Genomic DNA, 21,787 nt, shown 5'->3' on the forward strand with positions numbered 1-21,787 from the left:
AGAATCCGCGAGTTTCTCTGAGTTTCCCATTACGTGGTAGCGCACTCGGTGCTTGCTTGGAAGTTTAGGGGGGGGCTTTTCGCAGTAAAAATAAGTTTTCTTCCCATGCACAATGCTAATGGATGCTAATGTTTTTGCCACTTTTTATGGAATCAAACTCAAAATAAGGTCAATACTTCCACACTTTAAACGCTGCACGCTCATACTCTCTCCCGCACTCGATATATGATCCATTGTTGCTCTGCACACAGCTGTTGTCACGAACGTCGCACTTGCTTACGTCACTGTCATGAGACATTCTTGCAAAAAAAATCACTGTTTTAGTAACGCAGTAACGCAGCGTTCCTACGGCAAAGTAACGGTAATCTAATTACCGTTTTTGCAATAGTAATCCCTTACTTTACTCGTTACTTGAAAAAAGTAATCGGATTACAGTAAAGCGTTACAAGTAACACGTTACTGCCCATCTCTGCTGTCGACCCAGCTTAAATGGGGTTATTTTCTGCAATTTTGGCAATACAAATTATAAAAGCTTTTGTAACACACTTGGCTTTACTTACGTTTATTTTCAGATGAAATTAATCAAAGATGTGACACGATGTTTCCAGCAGCCATGCAGAATAAAAATGGGTCCCGGTCTATTTCTGGTGGGCGTGTTCAAGTGCAAATCACTTTGACTCAAATTAAAGATATTATCTGTTCAACATAAAAAGAATTATATGTTTTGAGAGAAATCAAAAACTTTGCGTTGTGTCCTTTGTACAGATATTTAGTTTCATCCAAATCAAAAGTGGTATTTTAAAATGCAAAAAGAAAGGGTTTCACAATCAAATCAATGATTTTATTCTGTTTTTAATGGCACTTATTAGATTGAATGAATGACTGCATGTTAGACTTTTTTCCGTGTACCAATTAAGCATATTAGGTGATGTGCATCTTTGTAATGAGAAGGGGTGTGGTCTAATGACATCAACACCCTATATCAGGTGTGCATAATTATTAGGCAACTTCCTTTCCTTTGGCAAAATGGGTCAAAAGAAGGACTTGACAGGCTCAGAAAAGTCAAAAATAGTGAGATATCTTGCAGAGGGATGCAGCAGTCTCAAAATTGCAAAGCTTCTGAAGCGTGATCATCGAACAATCAAGCGTTTCATTCAAAATAGTCAACAGGGTCGCAAGAAGCGTGTGGAAAAACCAAGGCGCAAAATAACTGCCCATGAACTGAGAAAAGTCAAGCGTGCAGCTGCCAAGATGCCACTTGCCACCAGTTTGGCCATATTTCAGAGCTGCAACATCACTGGAGTGCCCAAAAGCACAAGGTGTGCAATACTCAGAGACATGGCCAAGGTAAGAAAGGCTGAAAGACGACCACCACTGAACAAGACACACAAGCTGAAACGTCAAGACTGGGCCAAGAAATATCTCAAGACTGGTTTTTCTAAGGTTTTATGGACTGATGAAATGAGAGTGAGTCTTGATGGGCCAGATGGATGGGCCCGTGGCTGGATTGGTAAAGGGCAGAGAGCTCCAGTCCGACTCAGACGCCAGCAAGGTGGAGGTGGAGTACTGGTTTGGGCTGGTATCATCAAAGATGAGCTTGTGGGGCCTTTTCGGGTTGAGGATGGAGTCGAGCTCAACTCCCAGTCCTACTGCCAGTTTCTGGAAGACACCTTCTTCAAGCAGTGGTACAGGAAGAAATCTGCATCCTTCAAGAAAAACATGATTTTCATGCAGGACAATGCTCCATCACACGCGTCCAAGTACTCCACAGCGTGGCTGGCAAGAAAGGGTATAAAAGAAGAAAAACTAATGACATGGCCACCTTGTTCACCTGATCTGAACCCCATTGAGAACCTGTGGTCCATCATCAAATGTGAGATTTACAAGGAGGGAAAACAGTACACCTCTCTGAACAGTGTCTGGGAGGCTGTGGTTGCTGCTGCACGCAATGTTGATGGTGAACAGATCAAAACACTAACAGAATCCATGGATGGCAGGCTTTTGAGTGTCCTTGCAAAGAAAGGTGGCTATATTGGTCGCTGATTTGTTTTTGTTTTGTTTTTGAATGTCAGAAATGTATATTTGTGGATGTGGAGATGTTATATTGGTTTCACTGGTAAAAATAAATAATTGAAATGGGTATGTATTTGTTTTTTGTTAAGTTGCCTAATAATTATGCACAGTAATAGTCACCTGCACACACAGATATCCCCCTAAAATAGCTAAAACTAAAAACAAACTAAAAACTACTTCCAAAAACATTCAGCTTTGATATTAATGACTTTTTTGGGTTCATTAAAACATTGTTCAATAATAAAATTATTCCTCAAAAATACAACTTGCCTAATAATTCTGCACTCCCTATAATAACAAATAATAATTGTTGTGGCGTTTTATGTGTTTTTTCTTTGCTGTTATAACAGAATAATTTGAACAAACGTGTCCAGATGTAGCTTGAACTTTAGTGACCTTAACTCAAGTCTGGATGGATTTGCACATAATTTAAAAAAAGAAATACACACTTAAATCAGAATACTTCTATTATTGATTTTGACCAAGAAATCACCTCAAAACAGCACACACAAATGTATATTTATGTTAACCTTAAAATGAGTCAGAGGAGCCTACCTGACTAAAAAAGAAGAGAAGTGAAATTGCTGCACGTATTCAGACTTTATTGTTCATTTGAGACACAAACTCCTATAAAATATTGGTTTTAATTCTGACACCGCCACCATGTTCTAAAGCTGTAGATTGTTACTGTAACCCATGAGGGTCTTGGCCAGGGGAGAGGGCCAAGACCCTCTTTCGGTGGGAAAGTCACCACCGAAAGTAATCAACCAAACTCTACATGTCAATGTTGTTCTGTTTACTCATTTGCTATTCAAACTATGCTTGTCTGAGCTTACAGAGGGAATAACAAATGGCCAATGAAGGTGCTGTGGTTGTTGACATTATCAAAAATCCAGGTGTCCGGACGGAGCCTCATGTACACCTGGTCTCTTGCAGCCAGCTGCAGAGTCATGCCATTGGTGGCTGTCTCATGGCGATTTCCAGCTGCATGGTTGTACACTGTCACCATCTGCTCTCCATTCTTCATCAGACGCAGCCCCATCGGTCTAGTTGAGAAATTATGACCAGAGAAGCTGAAGTAATAAACTCCTCTGACCGGAGCAGTGAAAATACCTGGAGATGATGGACACAGTTACAACTTATATGGCTTAGTGGTAGTGAAAGCACTTATCTAACAAATAAACTCATAAATGTAAGAATACATATAATTATTGTAAGTTTACCTGTTACAGGGTTGTAAGAACCTGAGTTAAAGTAGACATTTTTGTAAGTCAGTGTGATCTCTGCACTCATTGGTCCAGTATCTCCAACATTGCCGATAGATGCTCCAAATGCCACACGGTTGCCTGGAGTTGCATGGAAATATGGGATTATTTGTTTGGTTTGACAACAACAAAACATGAACCTGTATCAGTACACTGATAAAGATCTATACATGTCAGAATAAAACCTCCAGCTGTGTTATGTTCTTACCTTGGATTGATGATTTCAGATCTGCCAGCTGTTTCTCAGTATTATTCAGCTTGGATTCTAGTTGTCGTAATATTAGGAAAAGTTGTTTATTTGTCCCAGCACAGAGTTGAGGTGTCTCACTTTCAGATGCTTGGCCATCCACCTGAGGGAAGGCAGCTGCACACAGAAAGAAGAGGCATAAGGTTAAGACTGCAGTCTTCATCTTTTCAGAATTTCTGTTCATCTGTGTTAGTTCCCCCCACAAGGCTCTAGATATATACTGTATCACAAAGACGGAAGTGTCCCTATTTTTTTCCTTTCCGATAAACAAGCACAAAGAAAACTGGGAGACAATAATTATGTGATTGAGACAAGATAACAATTCATGAAAAACCTGTTTTAAGCCCCATGAATGATCCTTCTCTTTATAAGCGGTGTAACATGAGTGGTTCATTGAAATAACAGCAGAAAAAGCAACTGTCTGTCAGTACACAGTGAGTAATGTTGGACTTCTCGCTGGAAATCAGCAGCAGTAGTAGTCAACATTATAAATAGCAATTTCAGCTACATTCTAAGGTGAACTTGAACGCAACATTTAAACTGAGAATTTTTATACTGGAGAATACAAAGTAAAAGTTGTGAAAGCATGCAAATGCAATACAATAGTCTAACAAGCAAACCTACTGTTAGAATTAAGGCATCCAGCTGTCCTGCTCTTCTTTATCACTCATGCTCCTTCTTGTTTGAGGTTATTTCTCTGCATGCTTATAGAAGGCAGTGTGAAACAATACATGTATTAAGGCTAATTTACACCACGGAGCACTGCTCCAAGGAGTCTGGCGTAGCTTTAACAGTGTCTGTGAAGCTGGATTCAAGAAAAAAAAACACAAGTTTTTTTTAGGGCATGTGTAGGACCATCTTGTGCCAGTACAGAATGTGATGTCACTAGCTTGGTTGGTTGTTTACTACTAATAAACCCAATTAATTAATTTAAGTTAACTAGTGACAGAACTGGGTGTTTAACAAGGAAGCTAAAAAATAGGAGTTTACATTTACGCTGCCCCTGGTTGCAGCAATGAGTTTTATGTTAAAAACCAACTACATACTTTCACTCAGTTTGTTAAGTAGAAAGTGGCCGTTTTTTCTTGCTGGTATGCTGATGGATACTGGGAGTCCCTTTTGTGCTTTGGTGACAAGTAATGTTTGTGGTGTGATGCATGTGTAGAAACATGTTAACTGTTTGGATGTGCTTGGGAAAAAAGACCATTTTAATGCATAAAACTGTGCTGAGCGGATTTTGTGAATACCTGCTCTGACAGCTGATTGTACCATTTGGTCTCTACATACAACCCGATGAGTTCATAGTGAATAGTGTGCTTATATGGTGCTAAGAAGTTTAGTGGTAGTGAAATGCAGCACTTATCTAACAAATAAACTCATAAATGTAAGAATACGTATAATTATGTTAAGTTTACCTGTTGCAGGGCTGTAAGAACCTGAGTTAAAGTAGACATTCCTGTAGAGCAGTGTGATCTCTGCACTTATTGGTCCAGTATTTCCAACATTGCCGATAGATGCTCCAAATGCCACACGGCTGCCTGGAGTTGCATGAAAATATGGGATTATTTCTTTGGTTTGACAACAACAAAACATGAACCTGTATCAGTACACTGATAAAGATCTATACATGTAAGAATAAAAACCTCCAGCTGTGTTATGTTCTTACCTTGGATTGATGATTTCAGATCTGCCAGCTGCCAGCTAGAGTAAAAATGAACACAGGGAGGCTCTCAAGCAACACACACACACACACACACGCTGCCCAAACCACTGTCACTCACAGCTGTGGCAAAATGGGGAAGATTGTGGTCGTGTCCAAATTCATGGGCTGCATCCTCCTGAGGACCCGGCCTTCACGGTCTACGTGGGCCGGGTCCTCAGAAGGTCGGGTAGGCCGGAAGTAAACGGCCTAGCCTTCAGATTAGCGTCACCGCTGTCTCGGTGGAGTTTAATAAACTTGGCCGTCTGCTCCTTGCTATCTAAAATATAACAGGACATTGGCTTAAATTCTCGACTGTCTCATACTTATGTTTAATCAGTTTTCTGTTTGACGTTTAGTCAGCTGTGTAAAAACCAAGGAGGAACCCACCCGGGGGATTAATAAAGTTTTATTTTATCTAATCTAATAACTAATCTCAGCCAAACCGATTTACTCACGAACAAACAAAACACTGAAAAAAGCCCAACAATAACATTTTTAGGTTGTCTAAGTGAATTAAATATTACGTTTAACCCGAGTAGCGAAAGTCCGCGGTGATCTGAAAATGATGTGCCGGGAGTTGTGCCGTTCTCGGCCGCATCAGTAACCCTCGAGCTCCCGGCTTGCTATCGAGCTGGTGGGTAGCAGACGCCTCCGAAAACGTCGAAGCACTTTGGCAAATATGTGATATCTTGATGAAACGAGCAGATATTTGATGTTTACACAGCTAATTTCTCGCCTGAAAATATGTTAAAAGTTTATTTTGTGACCCAGAAAGATTAGTATGAGTAATTTTAAAACTTAGTAGCGGCCGCCATTGTTGGAAACTGGAGTTTGGCTGGGGCGCGCTATGAATTCTGGGATATGGTGGGCCATGAAGGACACACCCGACCCATCCTTCAAATTCGGGGAAAAGGAGGACGCATCTGTCGGCCGCATTCGGAGGAGTCTATGAATTTGGACAGCCTTCGGCGTGTTGCTGTGACGTAATTGGTCTACAAATGCGGCCTCAGGAGGATGTAGCCCATGAATTTGGACACGACATATATGCCGTGGCTGACGAGCTGCAACACACCTCAGCTGTGGCTCATGAGGCAGACCTGGAACACAGGAAGGGGAGAAAAAAAAGAGGGAGAGGCACTAGAGGTCAGCGACCGTAACACGGTATTCCTATTTTTTTCAGTTCTAATAATCAAGACAAAGACAACTCAGAGACAATGTTTATCTTGAATTACACTTCATGAAAATGCAGTTTCAAGCCCTATTGTTGTAATTGTGAAAGCATACAATACAATAGTCTGTTGTTATCAAAGAAAAGTGTTCTCAAGTTCATCTCCCTGTTGGAGCTCAGTCTGGGTGGAGTTCTTTTTTTCTCCTCGTCTTTCTTCATGTTGTGCATTTTCTATGGTTTCGGTTCGTATCTTAAATGCCCCATGGGGATAGAAAAAAGTCTTTTTGACTTTGAAAATAGGGAAACCAACATGAGGAAATGAGACCTAGTTTAATTTTCCCAGTGAGATAATATCATGATGTGATTTGTTTGATAATATCAAACAAATCACAAACTTTGTAATCAGTACGTACTGTACGTGTGGATGTAGCCTAAGTCTCAGAAGCCTCAAACTACAGGGCGAGGAGGAGGAGAGGCAACAGCTTCCACTCTGGTTTCTTAATTTACCAAAGACTCAGAGAGTTTTAATTCATTCAAAATCCTGACTCTTAGTTTTGTGCATCCTATCCTTAGGTTCATGATAAGTAATTCCTGTGATGTTATCTTCTTCAACGATAAACACAATGTAGACGTCCTACCTAAACTCTTCCTCCACAACACTTTATACTGGGGCTCCTTTCACAAAAAAGCAACAAATCAGAAATGCTCGACTCCGATTGTACTGATTACAAAGTTTGTGATTTGTTTGATATTATCTCACTGGGAAAATTAAACTAGGTCTCATTTCCTCATGTTGGTTTCCCTATTTTCAAAGTCAAAAAGACTTTTTTCTATCCCCATGGGGCATTTAAGATACGAACCGAAACCATAGAAAATGCACAACATGAAGAAAGACGAGGAGAAAAAAAGAACTCCACCCAGACTGAGCTCCAACAGGGAGATGAACTTGAGAACACTTTTCTTTGATAACAACAGACTATTGTATTGTATGCTTTCACAATTACAACAATAGGGCTTGAAACTGCATTTTCATGAAGTGTAATTCAAGCTAAACATTGTCTCTGAGTTGTCTTTGTCTTGATTATTAGAACTGAAAAAAATAGGAATACCGTGTTACGGTCGCTGACCTCTAGTGCCTCTCCCTCTTTTTTTTCTCCAGACCTCAACCCCATAGAAAATCTGTGGCGGGAGTTGAAAGTCCGTGTTGCTCGGCGACAGCCCCAAAACATCGCTGCTCTCGAGAAGATCTGCATGGAGGAATGGGCCAAAATACCAGCTACTGTGTGTGCAAACCTGGTAAAGACCTATAGTAAACGTTTGACCTCTGTTATTGCCAACAAAGGTTATGTTACAAAGTATTGAGTTGTATTTTTGTTATTGACCAAATACTTATTTTCCACCCTGATTTACGAATAAATTCTTTACAAATCCTACCATGTGGATTCATGGATTTTTTTTTTCACATTCTGTCTCTCACAGTTGAAGTGTACCTCTGGTGCAAATTACTGACCTCTGTCATCATTTTAGGTGGGGGAACTTGCACAATCGGTGGCTGACTAAATACTTTTTTGCCCCACTATACACGGGTATTTTTGATAACGGAGACTTTCCGTTTTCGTTTTAAAAAATAATCCCGTCCACACGTAAACGCAGAAATGAAGGAAAATGCTGCTAGGAACATGCCAAAGCAACAGGTGGCAATATATTCCTAACCGTGTTGGCCAATCAGAAGTCTAGAAGCCTCGTGGGAAATAGTAAACAAGGATGGGGCATAGAAGCAGAACTGAGTCGTATGTGTGGAGGGACAGTAACTGTGTGTGTATATATGTAAGCATTTAAACACTGCAGAGAGTACAATTAACAGTAATAGTATTGTAGAAATTCATTTCACCGAAACAATAACGTGGCGCACAGTGTGACGTCAAAAAAGGCGCACACCTTTGACGCTGCGTTTTCTCAGTTTTCTCAGTTTTTCTCGTCCACACGTAAATGCAAAAACGGAGTTTTCAAAAATATCCACCCTGGCCAGAGTTTTTAAAAATCTCAGTTTTCAGTGACCGAAAACAGCGTTTACGTGTGGGCGAAAGGTGCAAACGCATAGAAAAATCTGCGTTTTCAAAAATACCCGGGTACGTGTGGATGTAGCCTTAGTAGGACTCCTGTGTGCTGATTGATTTTAACTAAAGTATAAACCTAGATAATGTGTAACCAGGTTTCCGTAAGGCAAGATAAATCAGTATGTTGATCAGTTATTAAATCATATGATATCAGGAACTTAGAAGAAAGTGACCTAATGTTTAATAATCTATATTTAACTGATCTACTGTTTGGTGTATTTCAGGATGATATTTGTAACTCTTCCCTTTAATTATTATTATCATTTTCTTTTTACAATTTCATTACTATACTGTAGCGGGTCAGGGCTGTTCGGGGTTCTGTTTGTACAGTTATATTTTGTTTATGTTGCCAAAGTGACAGGTGACGCCCTCTCGCTGCGACGGTGTGTCCTTCCGGGGTCAGAGGGCGCCCTGTGTGTTGTTGTTGTTGTTTTTCGCTGTGTGTGGCCGCGCTGAGCATTAGCTAGCGGCAGTGTTTTTCTAGAATTGTTAATAAACGGCTGTGCTCCCTGGCTAGCTCACGGAAGCAAGACCAAACGACTCCTTTTCTGAGCTCGCCACAATACTTTGTTTTTTGTCAGTCTTTTGGGTTTTAGGGAGATGACAGGAGGGAAGCTGCAGAGAGGCACGTGAGACTGCACCTCTGCTTCCTGGTCCCAACTTTGAATAGTCACATTGTGGGAGGTTAATAAATGAGCCAAATTTCTAAAATGAGAGCTGCACCATTCAATGTATAGCATAGGTGTTATCTTTCCTAACAAGACCAGGACTTCCCTGTCTGTCAGTTATCTTAAAAGACCTCATTGGGTCGTTTTTTTGTTTTCTCTTGGAAATAGTCTACATAGCTAGAATGATGAGGATGTACACATCCGGGACAGGGAGGAACGCTGGTTTGAACACGGAGTCAAGGAAGCCATTTACGTGAAAGGGGAAAGTCCATCTCTGAATCGAGGAGTGGACCTAAGGGTACATCTTTCGCCATCTTACAATGCTGTGATTGCAGCCATTCCCCAACTCTCTGTGAATGGTACTCATGGCCATTGATCAATGGTCTTTGATCAGTGGTTGTTGATCAATGTTCATGAGAATTTGCACAAATATTTTGAAGGAACTGACCTCCCAGCCCATTGTTCCTTCACTGGGCTGGTTTCAGTCATTATGCAAATGTACTGTTTATAAGATTGGGGAAACCTGCAGTCAGCTGAGACTGAAGAAGTCACTTGGATGAATGATGAAACGTTTCTCCCACTGAAAACGTTACATCCAGATGAACAGAATCAACTTTTGGAGATTTGAAAAAACATGTTGTTGTAAGGTTTTGAGCTAAATGTGGAAAAATGTTGCTGTTAATTTCAACATGTTTCACTTTACAAAAGGCACCCCATACACAATCCTTCAAAAAATATTAGACTCCACGATATTATTTATTAATAATCTTGCTTTTATAAGGCTTTTCAAATGATCCAGTTGTGCAGCAGTGTTTTTAAAATATCTTCAGGGTAATTTGGGAAAAAAATTAATAAATAACAAATAACAGGTGTAAATAACATTATTTTTCTTATGAAAAATAAAACACTCCATGAATACAGATACATTTTCAGCAGATTATTTTAAATGAGTGGGGGCTATGTTTTGTTTGGTTGGGTTGACTCTCTCCTGTTGTGTCTGGCGAGCAACTCAGAGCACCATCATACCAGTATAAATATTTCAAAAGGATGCCAGTCACGGTGGATAATAAAACAGGCCTTGGGACCCTGGTGGTGGTCTTGTTGTCTTGTTTGCTTTAGTGTGGGCCAGAGACTGATAAGAGGCAAGCTCCCTCGGAGTACCATTGATCATTTAATTAAAAAAAAACACACTTTAGTCAAAATGATTTTATTGAGAAAAAATGTTAATTTCACCAGTGAAATACAATATTTTACACCTACTATACACTAATTCATATTTATACCTCAGTTGTTGTTGGGGGGGGTTGTCTCACAATAGCTAGTAATACATTTTAAAGCTGAAGATACAAAACTATTCATTTTTAAAAATGTGTTATTTTTAGCTGTATTGAAATAGACTTCTCTCCACACCTTCACTAATAAAAAACAAAATGTTTTAAGGTTTTTCTCCTCACTCATATATGACTTTTCAACTATGCTTGTCTGAACTTCATCTTAGTCACAGAGGGAATAACAAATGGCCAATGAAGGTGCTGTGGTTGTTGTTATTATCATAAATCCAGGTGTTTGCACGGAGCCTCATGTACACCTGGTCTCCTGCAGCCAGCTGCAGAGTCATGCCATTGGTGGCTGTCTCATGGCGATTTCCAGCAGCATGGTTGTACACTGTCACCATCTGCTCTCCATTCTTCATCAGACGCAGCCCCATCGGTCTAGATGATATATTATGACCAGAGAAGCTGAAGTAATAAACTCCTCTGACCGGAGCAGTGAAAATACCTGGAGATGATGGACACAGTTACAACTTATAAGGCATTAAGAAGAGCAGTGGTAGTGAAATGCAGTACAAATACTGCAAAACTAACAAATAAACCCATGTGTACAAATACATATAATTATGGTAAGTTTACCCGTTGCAGGGTTGAAAGAGCCTGAGTTAAAGTAGACATTCCTGTAGAGCAGTGTGATCTCTGTATTGAATGGTCCAATATTTCCAACATTACTGATGGATGCACCAAATGCCACTCGACTGCCTTGTGGTGTAGCGTGAAAATAAGACATTATTAAAATGGAAAACATGGAATTAATGAAATAGCTGTGCAGTATGATCTTACCTTGGATCTCTGACCTCAGATTCGCCAACTTTTTCTCAAACTGCTTCTCAGTGTCCTTCAGCTTGGCCTCCAGTTCTTTTAACATTAAAGCAAGTTGGATGTAGTTTTTCTCATTCCCTGCTGAACAAGCTGCATTGATGACAGGACTCTCAGTTGGATTGGCTTCTCCTGCTTGGCCGTCCAGCTGACTTACCTCAGCCACACACAGGTAGAACAGGGAGACGGTTAACACAGTCAGTAAGGTCTTCATCATTTCACTCGTTCTGTTTCTCGGGATATGCTGTCAGTGCCTCTCCCTACAAGGCATTATATAGCATACACTAAAAGGAAGTAACCTTGTTTATTTTCTGAAAACAAAAAAACACATCATCATCTTTGTCATATCTTTTATTGTGTTGTATCAAAGGTTATTTTTTATTAGGCTTTTACAAGTAAACAACAGGATTTCCTTACACAAGTTCACAATCAGGATGTGCATATCAGCAAATCACTAAGCTTACTGACAAGCTAGACAACATTTAATTGTTTTTCTTAAATCATTATAACAGATGTTGGTGTCACTTACATTTACAGCCATATAGACACCACCACATAGTATTAACACATTGTAATGTTTGGAAACTGGCCTTTTATGTACAGTGTTAAAACTTTATGCCACAGCTGCTCTATTAACAGTTTTGGTTATTACAGAAATTGTTTTTATGTTTCTGTAAAGATTAATCCACCAGTGTGCACAAGCTCTTTAATCAAAATGACTTTTTTTAGTATTAAAATATATTCTTGTTTGCCATGCATGAATTTCCAATTTTATTATTTTACAAAAAAAAGCAGCAAATTCAGCATCCTAATGAAAAATAATAATTTTCTTCACTGTTTTCAGTGAAGAAAATTATTATTTTTGCTTTTTGCTTGATTGAATTCTGACTCTGAGACGTCCAGTGGGCTTAAATATGGGTAGAAAAACATGCATTCAATCATTTTCAGGTTTGTATGGGAGTTATAAAATAGTTGCTTTCTTATTGTAATGACAGGTGGTCTATATCTGTTAATACTGTATGTATTACTGTTTATTTACAGTATCACACACATTAATGAGTGCATCTGAGGCGAACAGGGGCTCAGCTCCTTTTTAAAGACATTGGAAATCTTATTACATGAAATGGATGAACTTCTCTCCCTACTGAACCACAGCCAATCTGTGCTGTGTTTTGTGTCATGACTAATAAGGACGTACTTCAGAATATGAACAGCAGGCAAACGTGAACAAGTCATGAGTAATGTTGAAGAATATAATACACTGAGGGTCTTTTTCGTAAAGTATCAAACAGTTTCCACGTGATTGGTCTGCCAAATGAAAGATGTGAAAGGACAGCGAGATAAAACAGTGATACCGAAATGTTTTCATGACGGCATCAACAAATAGTAAAACATGACCTGTGCAGATCAGATTATTGATTAACTGCCTCATGTCCCACTGAGTAGTTAATTTTTATTTTCCTTTTTGCCTGACTGCTTGCAGAAGTCTGATTGTGTACAAGTGTGGATGAGTCACTCTGGTCTTGGAGGGAACAGTGAAGAAAAGGCCTCACATTTCCAGGGACTGAAATAGACTAAATGCTCTGTGTCTCTCACACTGAGTACTGAGTGGGAGGACATAGCAGACACAGAGGTGCTCTCAGCTCCCCCACATTCATCCAGCACGTCTTATCTCCATTTTCGGTCCATTTCATATTGCCAGTGATGCATGAATGTTTCAGCTAATCACGGTGACTTCAGTGCTGAATATTTATTTCTTTTAAATCTATATCAATAAATATTTACAGATGCGTCAAATGAGGCTTTAGACTCTTACAGTTTGAAACGAGGATGTGAAGGTGAATACTGAAGCTGTGTCCAGTATGTCCACAAGAGGGCAGCCCTGTATAGCCGAGAAAGAGCTGAGAAACCCTAGAAAAGTCAGTTCAAATAAAACGTTTCATGTAGGTATTCTTATGCTTAACACTGCAGAAGTTACAAAGGAGTGATTACAGCTCAGCAAGGGATGAAAGTAAGATGGAGACTTCAGTTTATCACAGAATCATTTGAAAAGGTTTGAAAGTTAAATGGCGTGCACTGACAAATCTGTTGTTCAAAAGTGTCTGTTGTTGGGGCTCATTTCTGCGGGAAAACAAAACGAGACGGCAAAGAGAGCTGAGGTTCAGAGGCTGTCGGATCGGTACGCAGACAACAACCTGGACCTTAATATCACCAAGACAAAAGAGCTGGTAGTCGACTTCAAAAGGAGGAAGTCTGAGCTGCAGCCTGCCAGAATCAACGGGGAGTGTGTGGAAAGGGTGTCCAGCTTCAAGTTCCTGGATGTGCACATAGACACAGACCTCCAATGGAGCACCTCGGCGGTTTTCAAGAAGGCCCAACAGTGTCTCCATTTTCTGAGACTCCTCAGAAAAATGGACCTGAAGAAGGAGCTGCTGATTGTCTTCTACCTTTACTCCATTGAAAGTGTGCTGACATACTGCATCTGTGCGTGGTTCTCCAGCTGCACCACGGCACACATAAAGAGACTTCAGAGGGTTATCAATATAGCCCAGAAGGTCACTGGACATCCTCTTCCCTCCCTGAAGGACCTGTACAGCAGTTGCTGTCTCAAGAGGGCACACAGCATCCTACAGGACTGTACACACACAGGACACCGGGCGTTTAAGCTGCTGCCATCTGGCAGGAGATTCAGGCTGCTCAGGTCGCGGACAAACAGACTCAAGGACAGCTTTTACAACAGGACAATAGACCTAATCAATGCTGACCCGATTGGCTACCTCCCTGGACTTTTTAATAACAATTACAACAACAACAATAATAATAACAATGTGCAATAAAAACATGCACTCATTCTTTTTATTTTTTTATTAAGTTAAGTAACTGTGTTGTGTTGTGTTGTGTTGTGCATAGTGCAGACACAGGACAGTTTCCAATTTCGTTGTACTATTGTACTTGGTATGACTGTAATGACAATAAAGAGTTATTGCTTATCTCTTAAGGACTCCATGTTATTTTTCAAAAGAAAAAAAAAGACTTCCTCAGTTTAATGTCTTGTATTGAGAGAAACAGACTCTGTACTTAAGCTGAGATCCCACCATGAGTACACTTTGCATGGCATCCTGTGAGACATCTCCTTCTCTAGCATCTATTGAGATATCGTGATCACCACTCTATGAGTAATGGCGATCCTCCTTTGAGCAGAATTTAAAACAAAAACAAAGCCAGAAGTTAATTTTAGTTTTTTAGTACTGAAATACCTCAAAATGATATATTTGACTATTTTTTGTCATTGCTGTGATTCAGAAGTAATATTTAACTCTAAATTTTAAATCTATGATGTTCAGTGCCTATTTTAAACAAGGCTAAAGTCAATTAATGAGGTCTGTGAGTGCAGACATTACACCAACCTGTTATTCAAAGTTTCTGTTTGCAAGAGGCAGCCAATGAGAGGACAGCTGGCCTAATGGGGATGTTTTGAATCCAGAGAAGCTCAAAAAGCTATTCTGCATTTCAGTCTATAAATTCAATATGCTTTGTTTATTAGTTTTGACAGATTGTTATACTGAATAAAAATATTAATAATAATGTAATAGCATTATTCTACAGGGGTCCTTCAGGGCTCTTTACTTGGTCCACTACTATTTACATTAGTAACTTTAGATCTGTGACATCTTGTCTGATAAGTTTACAGCAAAGCTATCTCATTGTTGCTGGAAACTTGCCACAGGCAAACAGTCAAAGCAAAAGCCATTCTCTGTGCATTTTTTTACTTTGATAACTTCATACACACTTATCTTGGCTCAGGATCCTTCAAAAAATATTATATTAGAGGATATTATTTGAATTTATAAGCCTTTTCAAACTATCCAGATATACAGCGATGCTTTATGAATAAATAACATAACGTAGTAAATAAAATTAGGGACTGCATAAAAAATGAAACACTCCATGAATACAGATACATCTTAAGCAGATCCTTTCAAATAGGGCAGTTTATTCTCTTCTGTTGTGTCTAGCGGGTGACTCAGAGCAGCATTATACCAGTCTAAATATTTTAAAAGGACAGCAGTCATGGCAGCTAATAAAGCAAGCCTCTGGACCCTGATTGTATTCTTGCAGACCTGTTTTGCTTTAGCGTGTGCAACGGCATGTGCAGAAGCAAGTTTCCTTACCTGTTTCTTCCTTTTAATTCATTCTCCCCCAGAAGGGAGGAACAATTTAGTCAGTTCTGTTAGTTTGTCTGTCCTGCAGTCTAACGTCCACAGTTTTCAGCATATCATGTTCAAATTTTGTGTGATGGTAGACACCAATAACAGCCTGACCTCATTTACTTTTAGTGAAATGTGGGTCCAGGTCACACCAAATGTACCCACAGTTTTTTATGGATCATCTTCAAACTTCACCAAAATATACTAGACCTTGGGGGGGGCATGAGTACCTAGGTTGGCTAAGCATTTGACATTGATCTTCATTGTTAGCCCCCAAAAGTCAAAGTTAATCTTGAAAAACAACAAACCATATCAAATATAATATCTCAAATGAAAGGACATAAAGAGAGCTGTAAAACACACTTTATTTTTTCAATATGACGCAGTATGACGTCACAATGATGCCATAAAGTTTAGCAAAATCACAAACTCCATGAAAACATCGTAAAATTTCAGGTTTTTCCAGATTATAGAAGCCAAGGATTATAGCCAATCATAGGGGTAAAGATAAAGCATTACATACTAAAACTGTGTATTTTTTAAGGTCATAGGTCAAAGGTCAGGTGTTGTTATGAAAATAGGCTGATATCAGCATGTTGTAATAAAACATTAAAAGTTATATCACCCTTGCCCTGTGGGAGGAGTTGTGCTCTCTGAGTGCTGTTGTTGCTGATGCTTTTGTGTGTTTTATGTTTCCCTTTGCACATACACTATATTGCTCTCTGTAAATAAAGTATGTGTAAAGTTAAAACAAAGCACCTTTGCATTCTTTGACAGCAGGTTAAGTCATTTGCATGTGACTGATAATCGTAATCCATTTAGTGGGTCTGCTTGCTCTGGAATCGTTGCCTCGCCGCCTGCGGAAGTCTGATTGTGTACAAGCGTGGATGAGTCACTCTGGTCTTGGAGGGAACAGTGAAGAAAAGGCCTCACATTTCTGGGGACTGAAATAGACTAAATGCTCTGTGTCTGCCTCTTGCACTGCACACTGAGTGGGAGGACATAGCAGACGCAGAGGTGCTCTCAGCTCCCCCACATTCATCCAGCACACCTTATCTCCATTTTCAGCCCCTGAAGGCATCCTCATATGTGGCAGCTTCCGGATGACTGATGCACGTGTCTATTGGTTAGTGTGTGTGTGTGTGTGTGTGTGTGTGTGTGTGTGTGTGTGTGTGTGTGTGTGTGTGTGTGATATGTTTTATGTTGTTTTTCTTGTTTTCTTGATGAGAGTATGATGATGAGTATTTTTCATTACTTCAACCTCTTCAGCTTTGATAAGCAGACATTAACGGGATTTTTGTTTTGTTTTTTGTCGGTGTTTGTCGGTGTTTTTTTTTTTTTTACATGGACCTTTCAGTTCCACAAGAGGGCAGTCACATACAGTTAACTGCAAAAGAGAAGGCAGTGATAGAGAAGCCTCGCATATATTGTATTGCAGTGTAGATACTTGTTCTTGTGACTGTTACGACTATAAAACACATCTAGCAGCACTCTAAACACTCTGTCTACCGTTTGGGATCCATAAATTCCATCCTTCCTTATACTTAGGACACCATGGCTATGAGACCCAAATGCTGTGGAATATGACTGGTCAAAATGTTTTAACCTGAAGCCAAAAATGTCAACCTCGTGGTGGCCCTGAAACAAAAATCAGAGTAAAGTTAGTCATTCTCCAAAGTCAGTAGGATTCATGACCTTAAACAGTCTCAGTCCAACAAATAGATGTTGATGTTTTTCAGAAATTTCCCAGATACAGGACAAAAATAGCACATGTTGTATGTTATACAGCTCAGAAGAAGAATGACCCTCCTTTATGGCTTGCCTACAAGCAGAAGCAGCTTTGAACGCCCAGTCTTTTTGCAGCACTGTAATGTGTGAGACCCCCTATTTAATCTGACAAGCCAATCACAACTTCTGAACTGCATGAGACCAGAATTATCATTGTACATAAATTTAGCACATTTCACTGTCCCTAGCCACATTTTAAAGCTATGATGAGAGGGCAGGGAGGTCTGCATAGTGTCAGGCTGAATATGGTAATTAGGATGTGTGGGTGCCTGGCTGTGACTGATGTGGCTCAGGTACAGCTCAGAATGTGGTTCCTTACATGGTGAAGTCTTGGCTCAAGTCCTCACCATGTAAGAAAACAAGACGACTATCACCTAAACTGAAGATTGTCTGCTTCTCCATCCTCTATAAGCCAGACCCGTGTTTATTTGTAGCATCTCCTGCAGGCTTTGTGTTTAAATGAGTGAGCTGCCATTTCTTTTGAATAGTTTTCTCTTGTTTATCCTGACTAAAGAGGCAAGTTGTTGTATTTTGGTCTGTTTATTTTGATTAAGTAATCTCGGTTTGGATTTCTGGAGAAGTATAAAGAAAGTCATAAAAAGTTGCACTGTGGATCTAAGTAAAACACCTGATAGTGATAAAGGAGGAAATGGGGTACTGCATGAGGAAGTCAGGACTGGCACAGAAGTGCCTGCGGGGGGAGCAGGGCATCAAGAGAGTGGTGAGGTGTGCAGTAGGAAAGACAGGTGGGTTCAAGTTGGAGTAAGTTGAGGAATCAGCTCTGATCCCTTTCTTGTTTGGAGTGGTGATGGACTGTTTAACAGTTTAACAGAGGAGGTCAGGCAGGAGTCTCTTTAGACGTCATTTGCAGATGACATTGTGATGTGAAGAGAGCCTGGAGAGGTGGAGGTATGCTCTGGAGAGAAGAGGAATGAAAGTCAATAGAAGCGAGAGAGAATACTTGTGAGTGAATGAGGGAGAGCCTCTACTTCTCTCATTCTAACAATAGCAATGCAAAGAGTAGAGGGTCAACCATCAAAAGCAGCGAAGGGAGTGCAGGCAGGGTGGAGACGAAGTGTCGGGTTAACATAAGATAGCAGCAAGAGTGAAAGAGAAGGTTTAAAAATGGTAGCGAGACTCGCTGCGATGCATGGTTTGGAGACGATGGCCCTGACAAAACACAAGAGCTGGAGAGAGATGGCGCTGGAGAGAGCAGAGTGGAAGATGTTAAGGTTTTTGTTTTTCGAGCAGGATGGTCAGAATTAGAAATAAATGTGTCAGAAGGACACTTCAGGCTGAGCCATTTAGACAGGAAGTTAGAGCAGCTTGGACATGTGCAGAGGCGGGACATAAGATGCAGAACATGGAGCTGCCAGGCAGGAGGAAAAGAGGAAGACCACTGAAGGAGGACATGTCGAGGGTTGGTATGACAGAAGAGGATGCTCGAGCGCTACGGAGGCAAATGATCTGCTGTGGCAAACCCTAATGAGAACAACCAAAAAAAAAAAGACAGATTTTTTCCGGCCTTGGCTCTCCACCACATTAATTTATACTCCTGTATTTGTGAAACTGATGAATAATAAATACAAGACCTATTCACTTTATCAATTTGCTCTTTTGGCTGCTTGGGGATTTGGGGAAGATGGATGTGTTTCATGTTGTTCCTCAGCCCTCCTACAGGGGCCTAACGAGGTTTATTAAATGAGGGGTGTCTAATCTAAAAAAAGAGTTTTCAGGAGAAAAAAAAGTGAATTTTAAAAACAAAAAATCAGGTTACATGAAAACATCTCTAATAATAATAAAATACATGAATTCAAGGTTTTTCAAGTCATATAAAAAAAGAGAGAAGTCTAGCAAGTAATCTAATGATAGAGTCCTGAATAATAAATACGGTTTTGTATGGTTTTGCTTAACAGATATCCAGTGTTGGGAGTGACGGAATACATGTACCGCCATTACGTGATTAAAATACAAAATATGAGTAACTGTATTCCGTTAAAAGGTGGTATTCAGAATACAGTTACTTTGCTGAAGTAAAGGGATTACATGGCGGTCTTCTCCTGTTTCATATGTTAGGCTATGCCATCTCTATTTTTGGTAATTCCACGCTGGTGGAAACCCAAACAAAACACGCATTAAGAGGCTCAAATGCCTGTGTCTCAATCTCGCCTCTCATAATGACGTGAAGAATTTATTTTTTAAAAATGATTTAATATGAAGGCTATAGGCAGAGTGTTACAGGCATAGCCCTAAAGAATGTAGCCTCATGGGCAGTGTAGTCCGTGCTGTAGGGAGAATGGACTGCCATAACCGTTATGTGTCTGTGAGCGAGGGAGGGAGAAAAAGTGGAAAAGTACGAGCTGTCAACGAGCAGAAACGGGAGCTGGAAGCATGTAAATATAATAATAACCACTGCAGCCAAAAAGAGTGCCTGACGAGCCCAGTTGTAAGTAACCTATTAAGACTCGACTGTACACTGTGTTCGTGTTTTCCCCCGAAACAATAAGTTTCGCTGGAGCAGCCTTTCAACGCCTCTCTCTGTCTCTCACTAGCAAACTTGACCCAGACAACAAAGTAAAGCTAGTTTTCGGCTACGAGCCCGACACAGAACCGACGCATTAGCCAGAGGTCACTTTACTACGGTTCGGAGCCGCGGACCTGTTTTATATACGCGCCGAATACTTTTCTATACGAGATGACTGCAAAAAGTGCAGCCTTACCTAATGTCCACCTACTGTTACTCATTTTATATTAAGATTTAAAAATCTAGTTGGTATTATGGCGAGTAACCTTCAGTAATAGTAATAAATCACACAGCAATAGTACATTCATGTAGTTGTAAAAAAGCATGATAATATATTAAGTAATCCAAAGTATTCAGAATACGTTACTCTCATTGAGTAACGTAACGGAATATGTTACAAAATACATTTTGGGGCATGTATTCTGTAATCTGTAGTGGAATACATTTTAAAAGTAACCTTCCCAACACTGCAGATATCTCTGTGGCCACAACTGGGAAATTACATTTTATTGGCCTCGTGTGCTTCCTTCCTATGTTACTCTATTATATTAGAAAATCATGGCGTGTTCAAATGCAGTGCGGCACAAATAATGGCAGTAAGCTTGGTGTCTTTCCAAGCTTCAATAATTCTTGAATATTAGCTGATATCATTAGAAACCATAAGCGTGGGTCATAAAAAACATTACATTTGTATCTGTAAAAAATACTGAGTGCCTTTAGTGGTGCAGATAGTTCTCGAAACATGATAGCCATGCTTTTTTGGGTTTGGCATCCCCTGAATGTACCTTTGGACACTTCTAGAGCTAACTCATTATCACCTTACCAACATTGCACTAGTAACAATAGCAGGGTCCATTACTCTTACCTTCATGTGAAGTTGCCTCTTGATAAGACAGTGTAATATGTGTGTTCACCATGATCAAACTCATACCTGTCTGTCATCCTTTGCTTTGAAGGACTTTAAGTACCGGAGTAGACTAGGTGGGCCAGGTCTTGTTCGCGGCTGCAGCTTGAATTGGCTGTACATGTAACAGATGTATCAGGAAGATATTTCTGACGGGCAGACAGAAATATCCCCGTGGCTTTGTTCGGCTCGCCTCACAGACTAGCGGGTTTCTCTCACCGCGGCCAAGAGCTCAAACAAAAGCTGTCTTTGTCCTTTAATTTGTCGGTCAGTCTAAGAATAAAGTCGACATCACAGGCATGGCTCAGAGTTATGTTTCTGACCCCCTCTCCCCTCTTGTCTCCTCTTGATACTGTTTGTGTGCTTGTCTGATCTTCCAAGCACACATGTTCTTGTTTGATAGGCAACATCTATGGAAATTGTGTCAGGGTATTAGTCTCTATCGCAACGTTAGCCTTTGGCATGCCAAAAACTCTTCAGCAAACAAATACGGATATCTTCTGTTGTCCCGCATGAGCGCCATTGCAATGTACTTACATGGAGATGTAAGTACACCATACGCCTAAATATATTGAAAGAGATTTGCGAGCAAAAGAAAGCATCCAATCGGCCTGTGTGACACAAGTCTGATCTAAACATGTATCTGAAGGCAGCCTGCAGTGAGATCCCTGTGCCCAGGCAAAGAGGGGGGCCGAGGCTGGATCGCTGCTCCAGTTCCATCCAGCAGAGGCAGGGGGCAGGAACCCGGGTGCACTTCTCGAGCCTCAACAGCTGTCCTGCAGGAGCTCTTGAAGACCACAGACCTCAAGAGCAGCGCACCTTAGAGGATCTTCTTCATGTACAAAATCATTTTTTCCAGGCATCTCCCCAACCTTGTGCCAGCATGGTCTACAGGTAGGATTCTGTTCTTTAGAAGGTGCATGAAAAAAAATCCCCCTCTGTACTGTTCGTGCTGCATGTGAGAAATTTTAAG

At 40.3% G+C, this 21,787-nt stretch overlaps 1 protein-coding gene across 5 annotated transcripts in view; it reads left to right on the top strand.

Moving 5' to 3' along the window:
• Positions 1 to 13: 13 nt before the first annotated feature.
• Positions 14 to 21,787, top strand: part of kcnab1b (potassium voltage-gated channel subfamily A regulatory beta subunit 1b) — a gene marked incomplete at its 5' end in the record, with an annotated part of 65,504 nt that continues 43,730 nt past the window's right edge. Inside the window, 2 exons of one of the 5 annotated variants that reach the window (XM_082514363.1) lie at positions 21,135 to 21,359; positions 21,464 to 21,708. In XM_082514363.1, coding sequence (XP_082370489.1) covers positions 21,201 to 21,359; positions 21,464 to 21,708 — 404 coding nt within the window. Of the gene's footprint in view, positions 169 to 21,134; positions 21,360 to 21,451; positions 21,709 to 21,787 lie in introns of those variants that run through there. The other 4 variants (XM_082514368.1, XM_082514366.1, XM_082514364.1 and 1 more) reach the window with 4 other exon arrangements.

Source organism: Aulonocara stuartgranti, assembly GCF_965226115.1.
Source record: "Aulonocara stuartgranti genome assembly, chromosome: 18".
Classification (NCBI taxonomy): Eukaryota; Metazoa; Chordata; class Actinopteri; order Cichliformes; family Cichlidae; genus Aulonocara; species Aulonocara stuartgranti.